This window comes from Pelophylax lessonae (assembly GCF_965119305.1).
Source record: "Pelophylax lessonae genome assembly, chromosome: 8".
Classification (NCBI taxonomy): Eukaryota; Metazoa; Chordata; class Amphibia; order Anura; family Ranidae; genus Pelophylax; species Pelophylax lessonae.
The window spans coordinates 8,952,080-8,968,053 of record NC_138775.1 but is presented as its reverse complement, the minus strand read 5'-3'; the positions used below and the strand labels follow the sequence as shown (position 1 = coordinate 8,968,053).

The 15,974-nt window shown below is 48.0% G+C and overlaps 1 protein-coding gene across 8 annotated transcripts in view; it reads left to right on the top strand.

The window, feature by feature from the left end:
• The window catches only part of CACNA2D2 (calcium voltage-gated channel auxiliary subunit alpha2delta 2), a 354,828-nt gene that overhangs the window by 320,442 nt on the left and 18,412 nt on the right, over positions 1 to 15,974 (top strand). For 4 of the 8 annotated variants that reach the window (XR_014225571.1, XM_082265447.1, XM_082265445.1 and 1 more), the window contains 6 exons: positions 1,685 to 1,782; positions 6,020 to 6,110; positions 6,507 to 6,572; positions 6,687 to 6,790; positions 10,723 to 10,821; positions 10,963 to 11,057. Coding sequence is in view for 7 of the 8 variants with exons in the window: in XM_082265447.1 (XP_082121573.1) it covers positions 1,685 to 1,782; positions 6,020 to 6,110; positions 6,507 to 6,572; positions 6,687 to 6,790; positions 10,723 to 10,821; positions 10,963 to 11,057 (553 nt within the window). In the remaining variant the exon portion in view is untranslated. The remainder of the gene's footprint in view (positions 1 to 1,684; positions 1,783 to 6,019; positions 6,111 to 6,506; positions 6,573 to 6,686; positions 6,791 to 10,722; positions 10,822 to 10,962; positions 11,058 to 15,974) is intronic. The other 4 variants (XM_082265448.1, XM_082265446.1, XM_082265444.1 and 1 more) reach the window with 1 other exon arrangement.

Here is a 15,974-nt window from a genome sequence, read left to right as displayed (position 1 = left end):
TCATAGTGTATACCATCCCTGTCCTGTGCTTCATAGTGTATACCATCCCCGTCCTGTGCTTTATAGTGTATACCATCCCCCTCCTGTGCTTCATAGTGTATACCATCCCCGTCCTGTGCTTTATAGTGTATACCATCCCTGCTCTGTGCTTCATAGTGTATACCATCCCCGTCCTGTGCTTCATAGTATATACCATCCCTGCCATGTGCTTCATAGTGTATACCATCCCCCTCCTGTGCTTCATAGTGTATACTATCCCTGCCCTGTGCTTCATAGTGTATACCATCCCTGCCCTGTGCTTCATAGTGTATACCATCCCTGCCCTGTGCTTCATAGTGTATACCATCCCCGTCCTGTGCTTCATAGTGTATACCATCCCTGTCCTGTGCTTCATAGTGTATACCATCCCTGTCCTGTGCTTCATAGTGTATACCATCCCTGCCCTGTGCTTCATAGTGTATACTATCCCTGTCCTGTGCTTCATAGTGTATACTATCCCCGTCCTGTGCTTCATAGTGTATACCATCCCTGTCCTGTGCTTCATAGTGTATACCATCCCTGTCCTGTGCTTCATAGTGTATACCATCCCTGCCCTGTGCTTCATAGTGTATACCATCCCTGTCCTGTGCTTCATAGTGTATACCATCCCTGTCCTGTGCTTCATAGTGTATACCATCCCTGCCCTGTGCTTCATAGTGTATACCATCCCTGCCCTGTGCTTCATAGTATATATTATCCCCGTCCTGTGCTTCATAGTGTATACCATCCCTGCCCTGTGCTTCATAGTGTATACCATCCCTGTCCTGTGCTTCATAGTGTATACCATCCCTGCCCTGTGCTTCATAGTGTATACCATCCCTGCCCTGTGCTTCATAGTGTATACCATCCCTGCCCTGTGCCTCATAGTGTGTACCATCCCTGTCCTGTGCTTCATAGGGTATACCAGTGGTCTCCAAACTGTGCCCCAGGGGCCAGATGTGGCCCTTTGCTTGCCTTCATCTGGCCCTTGGGGCACTATTCCTCCCACTGATACAAGGCACTATTCCTTCTACACCAACAATGGGGCATCATTTCTGTCACTGACACCAAAGAGGGAATTCTATTCCTCATACTGACACCAACTGCAGGAACCAATTGTTCCCACTGACACCAATGATGGTGTACTATTCCTTCCCTTGATACAAATAATGGGGCCCTATTCCTTCCAATGACATTAATGATGGGACCCTATTCCTCCCAATGACACCAATGATGGGACCCTATTCCCCCCAATGACACCAATAATGGGGCCCTATTCCTCCCAATGACACCAATAATGGGGCCCTATTCCTCCTAATGACACTAATGACAGGACACTACTTCTCCTACTAATACCAATGATGAGTCATTTCTTACACCCATTGATACAAGGGTTTTTTCTATACCCACTGGCCACCTCAAAGTCTGAAGAACAGTAAACTGGCCCCTTGTTCAGAAAGTTTGGAGACCCCTGGTATATACCATCCTTGTCCTGTGCTTCAGAGTGTTCCTTCCATCTTCCATCCATGTCTTCTTGGTCATCCTCTCCCCTCATCCTCTCTGTATCTCCTCTGGGTCATCTACCTCCTCTTCCTCTATCTTTCCAATGATCATAAGGGTCTCTATTCACATCTAATGTCCCCCTCCTGTTTCCTGGCCCCCGCAGGCAGTACTGTCGAGAGCTCGAACAATCTGAAAACAACACAGAGTTCCTTCTGAACTTCATTACTCTAATGGAGAAAGTGACGCCGGACTCCAAGCAATGTGAGTACCGCAGAGTGATGAGCACCTATAATGGGGGGTCTTGTGTGCGGGTTTCAACTTGTAAAGGGAACCCATCCTCTATAAAAGTGTTCTTGGATATTCAGCAGTTAACTAATTATAGACATTGACACTAACGTGTTCATAAAGTCCATGCCTTGGTTTGAAATAACCAGTCCACCTCCATTATAGGTGGAGTCTATATACTATCTATTGAGGTCTCCAGCAGTGACCACTCTACACCATAGAAAGAGTGAAACTCGTTTTTAATTAGAATTACAGCAAAGACATACAGCACAAGATGTTAATATCTGAGCCTTAAGTTCACCGTACATAGGTCAAATATTGGGTAAATCTTTGTGACTTTGCAAAGGCCTTCGACACCGTTCCCCACAAACGCTTACCGCTCAAACTAAGGAAGGTAGGTATGGACCATAGGGTGAGTACCTGGATAGAGAACTGGTTCCAGGGGAGAGTGCAAAGGGTGGTGATTAATGGGGAGTACTCGGATTGGGCGGGTGTGGAAAGTGGGGTCCCCCAGGGTTCTGTCCTGGGGCCAATCCTGTTTAATTTATTCATAAATGATCTAGAGGAGGGGATATTCAGTACAATCTCAGTATTTGTAGATGATACTAAACTAAGCATGCCAATATCTTCTATGCAGGATGTGGAAACCTTACAAGCGGACCTGAACAAAATAATGGGGTGGGCAACTACATGGCAGATGAGGTTTAATGTTGAAAAATGTAAAGTAATGCACTTAGGGGCCAGAAACCAGAAAGCAAGCTACTCACTAGGGGGGGGGCTCTGGTTGAGTCTAGGATGGAAAAGGACCAGGGGGTACTGGTAGACAACAAGCTTGGCAGTGGCATGCAATGCCAAGCCGCTGCAAGCAAAGCCAACAGAATACTGGGATGTATAAAAAAGGGGATTCACTCCAGAAATAAAGAGATTATTCTCCCACTCTACAAGACTCTGGTCCGGCCACATCTGGAGTATGCTGTCAAGTTCTGGGCACCGGTCCTCAGGAAGGATGTGCTGGAACTGGAGAGAGTCCAGAGAAGGGCAACAAAAATAGGGGAATGGAGGACATCAGCTATGAGGAAAGACTACAAGCACTGAACTTATTCTCTCTGGAGAAGAGACGATTGAGGGGGGATATGATATCAATGTACAAATATTGTACTGGCGACCCTAGCATAAGGAACAAACTATTCAGAGAAAGGGAATACAATAAGACACGTGGCCACTCACTAAAACTAGAAGAAAGGCGGTTTAACCTTAAAGTATGTAGGGGGTTCTTCACTGTCAGAGCAGTAAGGATGTGGAATTCTCTTCCGCAAACAGTCGTATCAGCAGGGAGCATCAATAGTTTCAAAAAACTATTAGATGGGCACCTTAAAGACCACAACATACAGGGGTATACAATGTACAACATACAGGGGTATACAATGTACAACATACAGGGGTATACAATGTACAACATACAGGGGTATACAATGTACGGTTAACAGCAAACACACACACACATCATAGGTTGAACTGGATGGACTGATGTCTTTTTTCAACCTCACTAACTATGTAACTATGTGAATCAGCTAAAATTCATTCTGTAGATGACCCTGTCCGGTTTGACAAAGGTCGGAGATGGGTGTCAAATTGGTCAGGAACTTCTTGGAAGGTCTTCAGTATCTTGGGGTGCCTATCATTGAGGATGTAGGAAGGGTTATATAGAAGAGATATACAATCATCATGGACAGAAACTGCTGAGAAGGTCTTCAGTATCATGGGTTTTAGGTCGTGAGGAAGTATGAAGTGTTATATAGAGAAGATGTATCATCAGCCTGGGCAGGAACCTCTCACAAGATCTGTAGTATCTTGGATGGTGAGTTGAGAAGGCTGTAAGAAAGGTTATATAGAGTAGATGTACAATCAGCTTGGACAGGAACCTCTCAGATTATTATTATTATACAGGATTTATATAGTGCCAACAGTTTGCGCAGCGCTTCACAATATGAGGGAAGACAATACAGTTACAGTACAATTCAATACAGGAGGCAATAGAGAGGGCCCTGCTCGTTAGAGCTTACAATCTAGAACTCTGCAGTATTTTGGGTGGCTTGTCAATGAGGATGTAGAAAGGGTTATATAGAGGAGATGTACAATCAGCTTGGACAGGAACCCCTATAAAGGTCTACAATATCCTGTGGCAAACGGTGGCGGTGGCAAACCCCATACTATTGATAGGTAGATAATGATCAAAAAACCTTCAAAACAATATCCTGGATGGTGGATCTGGGAGAAGGTAGAAAGGGTTATTTAGAGGAGATATAGATTCAGAGTGGACAGGAACCACTAGAAAGTCCCAGAACAAAAGCTATGCAGTATGATGGATAATGGGTCAGTGAGGATGCAGGAGTGGTAATATAAAGATGTACAATCAGCTTGGAACCTCTCATAAGGTCTGCAGTATCTTGCATTGCTTGTCAGTGAGAATGTAGGAAGGGATGTATAGAGATGTACAATCAGCCTGGACAGGAACCTCTCAGAAGGTCTCCAGTAGCTTGGATGGCCTGTCATTGAGAATGTAAGAAGGGTTATATAGGGAAGATGTACAATCAGCTTGGACAGGAACTACCCCGATGGTCTGCAGCATCTAGGATGGCAGGTCGTGAGATCTAGGAAAGGTTTTATAAAGGAGATGTACAATCAGCTCATACATGAATTGCTCAAAAGGCGTGCAGTATCTTGGATGGCGGGTTGAAAAGGATGTAAGAAGCGTTATATAGAGGAGATGTACAATCAGCTTGGACGGGAACCCCTATAAAAGTCCACAGTATCCTGCGTGGTGGGTCAGGGAGGAGAATAAAAGGGTTATATAGAGGATATGTATATTCAGAATGGACAGAAAGCATTAGAAAGGTCTGCATTATCATGGATGGTGGACCAGTGAGGATGTAGGGTGGTTATATAAAGAAGATGTAAAACCAGATTGGAACCTCTCAGAAGGTCTGCAGTATCTTGCATGGCTTGTTGGTGAGAATGTAGGAAGGGTTATATAGAGAAGATGTACAATCAGCTTGGACAGGAACTACTCTGATGGTCTGGAGCATCCAGTATGGCAGGCCGTGAGATCTAAGAAAGGTTATATAAAAGAGACGTGCAATCAGTTTATACAGGAATTGCTCAGAAGGCCTGCAGTATCTTGGATGGTGGGTTGAAAATGATGTAAGAAGGGTTATATAGAGGAGATGTACAATAAGCTTGGACATGAACCTCTCAGAAGGTCTGAAGTATCTTGGAAGGCTTGTCAAGGATGATGTAGGAAAGGTTATATAGAGGAGATGTACAATCAGCTTGGACAGAAACCCCTATAAAGGTCTACAATATCCTGGATGGTGAATCTGGGAGAAGGTAGAAAGGGTTATTTAGAGGAGATATAGATTCAGAGTGGACAGGAACCACTAGAAAGTCCCAGAACAAAAGCTATGCAGTATGATGGATAATGGGTCAGTGAGGATGCAGGAGTGGTTATATAAAGATGTACAATCAGCTTGGAACCTCTCATAAGGTCTGCAGTATCTTGCATTGCTTGTCAGTGAGAATGTAGGAAGGGATGTATAGAGATGTACAATCAGCCTGTCATTGAGAATTTAAGAAGGGTTATATAGGGAAGATGTGCAATCAGCTTGGACTGGAACTACTCTGATGGTCTGCAGCATCCAGTATGGCAGGTTGTGAGATCTAGAAAAGGTTATATAAAGGAGATGTAAAATCAGCTCATACATGAATTGCTCAAAAGGTGTGCAGTATCTTGGATGGCGGGTTGAAAAGGATGTAAGAAGCGTTATAAAGAGGTCCGAGGAGGTAAACCATCAGCTTAGACAGGAACCACTTGGAAGGTCTGGAGTATTTTGGATGATGGGTCGTCGGTGAGGTTGTAGGAAGGGTTATTTAGAGTGTACGATCCATTCCCTTGACAGAAACCATTTAAAAGGCCTGCTGTATTTTGGATGGCATGCCGTTGAGGATGTATAAATGGTTTTAAAAAGCTGCCTTGAGTTCACTCTACTAACCTCAGCGAAGGAACCTTCTGGAAATGAGTCAAACATTGCATTACAAACTATGCACGACTACCAAACTGTGTGTGATAAATGGTTGGGGTTTATTATCATTCGATGCAGCTGATGGACCTTCACACCACACTGTGTGTAATGACCTTGATTGTCCCATTTAACAGGTGACAGCTTCCTGCTGCACAACCTCATCCTGGACACGGGAATCACGCGGGATTTGGCCGACCGTGTTTGGAAGGACAAAGATCTTCTCACGTGAGCAAACTGACATCACTCACTGCTCCTTCATTATCCTTGAAGGACAAATCCATGTCACAGTAGAGCTTCAGTGTACATAGTCATTGATGTTGACTAGGATTACACTAGAAATTTTTATTAACAATTTGCTTTGTCAGTAAATTTTCACTCCCAGTTTTTTTAGCCTTAATCAGCCACCAAAGCCTATCTGTAACAAGGTTTCCATATACATTCTAGGCAAAGCTTTTCGTCTAACAGAGACAAGCACACAAAATATTAAGTCAGCCAATAGACGGCTCTAATAGAAGTATTTGAGTTGTGACAGTGTAGCTGTAGAGATTCTGATTTCCTGATTGGTCAGATCACCCTCTATCTATCTCTTTACACATCCCTGTCCTTGCTCTCTCCTCTTAGCAGTTATGGGCTTCTGGCGGTGTATGCGGCGACAGACGGTGGCATCACCCGAGTCTTCCCCAACAAGTGAGTTCTGACATTCAGCATGTGAAGCATATGAGATATTTATTCAGCCAGCTGTGATAATAATTGGGATCGGCCAATGTATTGGGGGTAATCTGCTTTTCTGTGATTATCTAGAGCCGCTGATGACTGGTTGGAGGATATGGAGCCTCACAATGCCACCTTTTACCGAAGAAGTCTGGACAACAAGGGCTACATCTTCCGAGCACCATACAGAGAACGTGAGTCATTTAGTAGGCAGGAAGTGCCAGGATCACTGGGGGGGGGGGCAGAGTGGAAAGGCCATGGGGGTAAGGAACGCCGGAGTTAGAAGGCTTATCTGAATAACGATTGTAGCAGTGTGTGATAGGTGGGGTGGGAGCTGTGAGTTGGTGTAGTAGTCAGAGGCGTACCTAGGGTCTCCAGCGCCTTTGGCGAGGAGCTGTATCGGCTCCCCGAGAGAGGGTTTGACAGAGAGAGAGGAGGGGTGACAGAGAGAGAGAGGGGGTGACAGAAAGAGAGGAGGTGACAGAGAGAGAGAGAGAGGGGGGGCTGACAGAGAGGGGGGGGTGACAGTGAGAGAGAAGGGGGGACAGAGAGAGAGAGAGAGGGGGGATAACAGAGAGAGAGAGGGGGGTGACAGAGAGAGAGGGGGAGGTGACAGAGAGAGAGGGAGGGTGACAGAGAGAGGGAGGAGGGGTGACAGAGAGAGAGAGGGGGGTGACAGAGAGAGAGGGGGGTGACAGAGAGAGGGGGGGTGACAAAGAGAGAGAGGGGCGTGACAGAGAGAGTGGGGTTGACAGAGAGAGAGGGGGTGACAGAGAGAGAGAGAGGGGGTGACAGAGAGGGGGGTGAAAGAGAGACAGGGGGGGTGACAGAGAGGGGGGATGACAGAGCGACAGAGAGGGGGGGTGACATAGTCAGAGAGGGGGGCTGACAGACAGAGAGGGGGTGACAGAGACAGAGAAGGGGGTGACAGAGACAGGGGGGGGGTGTCAGAGATAGAGTGACAGAGAGAGGAGGGTGACAGGGAGAGGGAGAGAGAGCGGGGGGGGTGACAGGGAGAGAGAGCGGGGGGGGGTGACAGGGAGAGAGAGAGGGGGGGGGTAACAGGGAGAGAGAGAGGGGGGGTGACAGGGAGAGAGAGAGGGGGTGACAGGGAGAGAGAGGGAGGGTGACAGGGAGATGGAGGGGATGACAGGGAGGGAGAGGGAGGGTGACAGAGAGAGAGAGGGGGGTGACAGAGAGAGAGAGAGGGGGGTGACAGAGAGAGAGAGGGGGTGACAGAGAGAGAGGGAGGGGGGTGACAGAGACAGAGAGAGGGGGATGACAGAGAGAGAGGGGGGTGGCAGAGAGACAGGGGATAACAGAGCGAGAGAGGGGGGGTGACAAAGAGGGTGGGTGACAGAGACAGAGGGGGGGTGACAGAGAGGGGGGTGACAGAGAGGGGGGGTGACAGAGAGGGGGGTGACAGAGATGGGGAGTGACAGAGAGGGGGGTGTCAGAGAGAGAGGGTGACAGGGAGAGAGGGGGTGACAGGGAGAGAGGGGGTGACAGGAAAAGAGAGAGGGGGTGACGGAGAGAGAGAGGGGGGGTGACAGGGCGAAAGAGAGGGAGGTGACAGGGAGAGAGAGGGGGAGTGACAGGGAGAGAGGGGGTGACAGGGAGAGAGGGGGTGACAGGGAAAGATAGGGGGTGACAGGGAGAGAGAGAGAGGGGGGGTGACAATGAGAGAAAGTGTGGGTGACAGGGAGATAGAGGGGGTGACAGGAAAAGAGGTGGGGGGGGTGACAGGGAGAGAGAGAGGGGGGTAACAGAGAGAGAGTGGGGGGGGGGTGACAAGGAGAAAGTGGGGGGTGACAGGGAGAGAGGGAGGTGTCCCCTGCTCAGCTTGTCCTGAGATTGGAAAGTAGGTTGAAGGTGCTGGTCGGCGGTATGGGCTCCTCTAACAGCCTCAGTGTAATCCCCATCCCCAGCTTGCTGCCGCTGGAGCCGATTGATGATGTCACAGTCATGTGACCGCTGACCAGTCTCATGTGTGGGCGGAGACAGAGCTCCGGAGAGCCTGCACTGACGCCGCCTGGAGTGGACACAGGGCTCCGGGATTGGAGCCGCATGCTGCCTGGGGGCGCAGGCTGTGGGAGGGCGCAACAATCACTGCTAACACTTCCAATTTTTTTGCGCCCCCCCCCCCTCGGCCTGCGCCTCTGGCGGGCACCAATCTGGCCAACCCCTTGGTAAGCCCCTGGGTGTAGTGTTCCAATCCCAGGGGATGGAATGTGATGGACACAGTTTTAAAATGCATGGATCCTGGGGTTAGGGATGTGGACAGTGCTGGAGCAAAATATGAGTGCAGATTGAGACAGATTATGAGCAGTGTGGGGGTGGTGTATAAGGACCCCAGGAAACCGGTTTGGAAGTTATTCAAGGGAAATGTGAAGACCTTATGGAGGGGGTTTGGGATCTGTGTAGACATAAAATATGGGGACCCCACAGAAGGGTGTGAGCAGTGCAGGGGAATAAAATGAGGACCCAAGAGGATAAAGTGTGAATAGCAAAGGGGTGGAATTTGAGGACCCTGGGGGTGAAGTGTGAGTAGTGTAGGGGTGGAATTTAAAGATCCCAGGGGACAGTTCTTTATAGCAGTGTAGGGTTGGAATATGAGAACCCCAGGGGGGCAGGTGTGGGAACAGTGTAGAGGTGGAATACGAGGACCTCAGGAGGAAGGGTGTAAGCAGTATTGAGTTTGAATATAAGGATCCTAGTCTGGTTGGGGTGTAAGCATATGGGGATTCAGATGGATATGGGTGGAATATGAGGATATCAATGGATGGAATATGAGCAATACAGAGGAAAAATTTGATGAAACCAGAGGAGGGGGTTTTATGGATTGTAGGGGGGGGGGGGGGATATGAGAACCCCAGGGAGAGTGTTGTGAGCAGTATAGGGATGGAAAATGAGAGCCCCGGGGGGCAGGTTTATGAACATTGTAGAAGTGGAATATAAGGACCCCAGGAGGTAAGATGCCATCAGTGTTGAGTTGGAATATAAGTGTCCCAGAGTCAGGTTGGGGTGTGAGCAGTGTAGGAGAAGCATATGGCGATCCAGATTGATATGGGTGGAATATGAGGATACCACAGGGTAGGATATGCAGGGCCGGTGCAAGGATTTTTGTCCACACAGGTCAAGGTGCATTTTGCCATGTGGGGGGCAGCAGTACAGGAGGACAGCGTGACAGGAGGGGGGCAGCATGACAAGAAGGGGCAGCTGCACAAGAGGGGGCAGTCTCTCCTACTGAGAGCAGCATAAAAGTTTTAGTTTGCCTGGTGGCTGGGGATTCTGATTTTACCACTCCCCTTAGCCCAGGGCTCTAATACGGCTGCCTAAGCGGCCTTATGCTGGCCCTGGGGATATTAGCAGTATAGAGGTAGAATTTGATGATACCAAAGGAAAGGGGGGGGGGGTTTGTAAGGATAGTAGGGAGGAGGGGGAGTATTGGGCCCCCCTGGTGGAGTGTTGTGAGCAGTATAGGGACGGAATATGAAAACCCCCAAGGGGCATTGTTGTAAGCAGTGTTTGAATAGAAAATGAGAATCCCAGTGGGTAAGGTAGTGTGAGAAATGTAGAGGAAGAATATGAAGGGGTTGGGTAGCTGTGTTGGGTAGAATGCGAGGACCTCAGGAGGTAGGGTGTGATTAGTGCATACCTGGAATATGAGGGCCCAGGGAGAGCTGGGTGCAAGCATTGCATGAGTGAAAACCGAGGTCCCTAGTGGGCAGGGTGTGACCAGTGCAGGGGTGGATACTGATTACCAAGGGAGTTGCTGTGGGCATGTAGAGGTGGAGTACAAGAAACCCCAAGTAGCAAAGTGTGAGCCATACAGAGGTATAATTTCGGAGCCACAGGGGGAAAAACTAGCTGCACAGAGGTGGAGTGAAGACCACATGGTGTATAGAATGAGAAACATAGGGAGTGAAGCATGTAGACTTAATAGGATGGAGTATTAGGTCACCACAATGATTGTGTTCAACGGTAAAGGGGAGGATCACAGTGTACCACAATTGAGCTTCCCTATCTGTCTGGTGCTTCAGCAGCCATGTCCTTCCATAAGGCCTGCACAGAAATTGGGCACAGGATCTCTTTATCTGTAAAATCGATAATTGTCTTATTTCAGCTGGATATCGGCCGTCCGATCAGGAGAATAATACGGTGGGAATTCTGGTCAGCACAGCCGTAGACCTGGAGATCGAAGGCAGGAGACTTAAACCAGCTGGTGAGATGGGGATAGAAAGTCCGCTTTGGTAGGGGGCGCCTAACCAATCACAGCGAGCCCGTTTTAGAGCTCCGTGGAGCTACCCATGTTGCTTTGTGTTTTTGTTCTTGAGTCATACTGGACTTCTTTATTTCCTTCCAGTTGTCGGAGTGAAGTTGGACCTAGAAGCGTGGGTAGAAAAATTCAAAGTTCTGGCCAGTAACCAGTCCGAATCCAATCCTCAAGGACCACGCAAGGTCAGGAAGCTCCCCACATGTTTTAGAAATTGAAAACATTTAGAATAATTGCCTAATACAATGTTTCTTTTGAATGTTCCCAGCACAGCAGAGCTGCCTAAGAATCTTTGTTTCTTAGCTATAAACCATCTGTGTTCAGTCTTGTGTGTAGTGTCGGGACAAGGTCCTCTGGCACTGTGTGTAGTGTCGGGACAAGGTCCCCTGGCACTGTGTGTAGTGTCGGGACAAGGTCCTCTGGCACTGTGTGTAGTGTCGGGACAAGGTCCTCTGGCACTGTGTGTAGTGTCGGGACAAGGTCCTCTGGCACTGTGTGTAGTGTTGGGACAAGGTCCCCTGGCACTGTGTGTAGTGTCAGGACAAGGTCCCCTGGCACTGTGTGTAGTGTCGGGACAAGGTCCTCTGGCACTGTGTGTAGTGTCGGGACAAGGTCCCCTGGCACTGTGTGTAGTGTCGGGACAAGGTCGCCTGGCACTGTGTGTAGTGTCGGGACAAGGTCCTCTGGCACTGTGTGTAGTGTCAGCACAAGGTCCCCTGGCACTGTGTGTAGTGTCGGGACAAGGTCCCCTGGCACTGTGTGTAGTGTCGGGACAAAGTCCCCTGGCACTGTGTGTAGTGTCGGGACAAGGTCCCCTGGCACTGTGTGTAGTGTCGGGACAAGGTCCTCTGGCACTGTGTGTAGTGTCGGGACAAGGTCCCCTGGCACTGTGTGTAGTGTCAGGACAAGGTCCTCTGGCACTGTGTGTAGTGTCGGGACAAGGTCCCCTGGCACTGTGTGTAGTGTCGGGACAAGGTCCTCTGGCACTGTGTGTAGTGTCGGGACAAGGTCCCCTGGCACTGTGTGTAGTGTCGGGACAAGGTCCTCTGGCACTGTGTGTAGTGTCGGGACAAGGTCCTCTGGCACTGTGTCTAGTGTCGGGACAAGGTCCCCTGGCACTGTGTGTAGTGTTGGGACAAGGTCCTCTGGCACTGTGTGTAGTGTTGGGACAAGGTCCCCTGGCACTGTGTGTAGTGTCGGGACAAGGTCCTCTGGCACTGTGTGTAGTGTCGGGACAAGGTCCTCTGGCACTGTGTGTAGTGTCGGGACAAGGTCCTCTGGCACTGTGTGTAGTGTCAGGACAAGGTCCTTTGGCACTGTGTGTAGTGTCGGGACAAGGTCCTCTGGCACTGTGTGTAGTGTCGGGACAAGGTCCTCTGGCACTGTGTGTAGTGTCGGGACATGGTCCCCTGGCACTTAAGACAAAGATGGCAAAGTGTGCACCCCTCAAGAGGAACAGATGGAGCATGCACATACAGTGGGCAGGCCAGCATAGGGTACAGAAATGACCAGCATCTCCTAGAGCAGGGGTGTCAAACTCAATTTCATGTCTGGCCGCATCAACAGTATGGTTGCTCTTTAAAGGGTCGCTTGTATCTGGAGTTCGCTACGTACAGAGTGCAGGGTTCAGGAGTGCTTTAAGTACAGAGTGCAGGATTTAGGGTTACGCCATGTACAGAGTGCACAGTTCAGGAGTGCGCTATATACAGACTGCAGGGTTTAGGGGGCGCTAGGTATAGAGTGCAGGATTCAGGAGTGTGTTACGTACAGAGTGCAGAGTTTAGGGGTGCGCTGAGTACAGAGTTCAGGGTTTAGGGGTGCGCTGTGTACAGAGTACATGGTTCAGAAGTGTGTTACCTACAGAGTGCAGAGTTTAGGGGTGCACTGAGTACACAGTGCAGAGTTTAGGGGTGCGCTGAGTACAGGGTGCAGAGTTAAGGGGTGCGCTGAGTACAGGGTGCAGAGTTTAGGGGAGCGCTGAGTACAGAGTGCAGAGTTTAGGGGTGCGCTGAGTACAGAGTGTAGAGTTTTGGGGGGTGCGCTGAGTACAGAGTGCAGAGTTTTGGGGTGCGCTGAGTACAGGGTGCCGAGTTTAGGGGTGCGTTGAGTACAGAGTGCAGAGTTTAGGGATGCGCTGTTTACAGAGTGCAGAGTTCAGAGGTGCTCTGTGTATTGCCATTAAAGTAGAGATCGACCGATTATCGGCAAAGCCAATATTTTGAGGGCCGACATGCACTCTCCCTGAAATATCGGAATCGGCCCCTGAGGTTACCGATATTGCCGAAATTTTGGGAAAGTGCTTATACCAGAGTGATACCTGCAGCTAGAGGCATCACCCCGGTACCTGCGTCCGTAGCCGACGGTCGGCTGTCTTGTAATGACAACCGATGCGGATGAGAAGCCGCTTGGCTGTCATTACAAGGAGCAGGAGGGGACGTCTCACCTCCCGCCACCTTCTGCGGCTCGCCCGGGTCTCCCGTCCCACCGGGAGACTCGAGCAACCAGCCTGCACGGCTGCCGAAGACCCGATCAAAGCCGCATTAGGCTCTGATCGGGTCTCCATGTAAAAACCAGAAGTGATGTCATGACATCTCTTCCGGGTACTCGGCGCCAAATTAAAAAAAATGACAGCATTCAAAACAGCCAAACTTGGCGTTTTGAATGCTTTTAAGTGCAGAGGAGGGGTTTGGGGTCTTTTAGACCCTCAGATCCCTCCACAATAGTACCTGTAAAAAAAAAAAAAAAACGTAATGTTCGAAAATATAGGCCAATATCATCCGATACGATATGCGATGACGCAATAAAAAAACGATATCAGTCAATCACTACATTAAAGTTCATGTGTGTGTAAAGGCAGGCGTCCCAATACTTTTGGTATTAGAGTGTATGTGTCCTAGGGTTACCACCTGTATTCTAAGTGCAACTGAAAGGTGGGGGGGAGGTTATAGGATGTGGTTAAACCAGCGTGATCCAGTCATAATGACTATAGTCAAAGAATCACGCTTCCATTAAAATGTTCATATTTGTTCTTCCAATTGGGAACTAAAGTGGTTTAAAACTCATCAACAGTGTGATTTTATTCCACAATCTCTTTTTTTAAAAGCCTAAAATTGTTGTTTTAGCACAAAGCATTTTTAAAATGCAGCCCTGCCATAAAACCACTAATGCACATTTTAAATATTCATGTATGATAAAGAAAAAAAGGGAAAGAGTATGAAAATATATTAGCAGAGAAGTCCACATAAAAAAAGGGTGCTTCTCATCCTAATGAACATACAACGATTATTGTTTCCCCCAAGGACTATTATGCAGCTGGAACTATATCAAACCAGTACAGACTGACTGGATGTCATAGTGTTGATAGGGTTTTTTATTATTAAAAATAATTAAATACACATTGCTTTTATTAGCAATTATTTATTTCTTTTTTTTTTATTTTATTATTCATTATATATTATTATTTATTTTATATTTGTATTTTATTTTATTATTATTTATTATTTATTTATTTTATAATAAAAGTTGTTATGGAATAAAAAAAATACACATTGCTTAAAATATGATCTCTGGTATACAGGTGCATCTCAGAAAATTTGAATATCATCAAAAAGTTAATTTATTTCAGTAATTCAATTCAAAAAGTGAAACTGATATATTTTATATAGATGTGTTACACACAGAGCGATATATTTCAACTTTTTTTCTTTTAATTTTGATGATTATGGCTTACAGCGAGTGACACCCCAAAATTCATTATCTCAGAAAATTAGAATATTACAGAAGACCAATAAAAAAAGGATTTTTAATACAGAAATGTTGTCTTAGTGAGAAGTCTGTCCATGTACAGTATAGGATGCACTCAGTACTTGGTCGGGGCTCCTTTTGTATGAATTACTGCATCAATGCGGCGTGGCATGGAGGCGATCAGCCTGTGGCACTGCTGAGGTGTTATGGAAGCCCAGGTTGCTTTGATAGCGGCCTTCAGCTCCTCTGCATTGTTGGGTCTGGTGTCTCTCATCTCCCTCGTGACAATACCCCACAGATTCTCTATGGGGTTTAGGTCAGGCGAGTTTGCTGGCCAATCAAGCACAGTGATCCCATGATCATGTGACCAGGTATTGGTAGATTTGGCAGTGTGGGCGGTGCCAAGTCCTGCTGGAAAATGAAATCAGCATCTCCATAAAGCTGGTCAGCAGAGGGAAGCATGAAGAGCTCTAGAATTTCCTGCTAGAGGGCTGCACTGACTTTGGAGTTGATAAAACACAGTGGACCAAAACCAGCAGATGACACGGCTCCCCAAATCATCACTGACTGTGGAAACTTCACACTGGACCTCATGCAACTTGGATTCTGTCAGTGGTGGCTGGTGCTCGGTAATTCGGGGGGGGGGCGGCAAACCAACGCACATGTCTCCCCCCCCGGCCCTTCCCCTACCCCTGGCAGGCAGGCAAAATAACACACCATATCCCCCCCCCCCCCCCCCCGAACGGCCGGCCTGCCTCCTTATCTCCTCACCTCCTGTCCGAGCCGCGGAGTGTTGAATGGCTGAGCCGCTGTGCTTCTCCTCCAGCCGTATGTCTCCTCCCTCTTTCTGGCCAGTGGCCAGTAAGATCACTTCTCCTTTTGGCCAATCGGGAAAGGGGTCTCCTAACCCCCAACCCTCTTCCTGATTGGGTGGGAGGAGAATCAGTGTGTCAATCTCAGAATGACAGGCGATATATTGGCAGCAGTCTGGTGAGTGTCCATTGTGATGGGGAGCACGGCTTGATGGTGGAGGCTTATGGGGAGACTTAGGAATCCTTCACACCCTATATGATTTCTATCCAGACTGGACTGTGAATGTTTCTCAGTTGGGACTTTTTATACTCTGCATTTATTTGCAAGTGGTTATTTTTATGCTATATTTATCAATGTGATTTATTATATGCATGGTTTTAACAAGCATATAATAACGCTGCTAGTGTTATAGATTTATTCATCTTGAGAGTGATTCTATTACACCTTCTTATATTTATTCTCTATTGCCATACAACCAGGTGGGCTCAGTGCACAGTGCTCTGCGACCCGAGCCCACCCTTTTTTTGAAGCCTATTAGAGCCTCT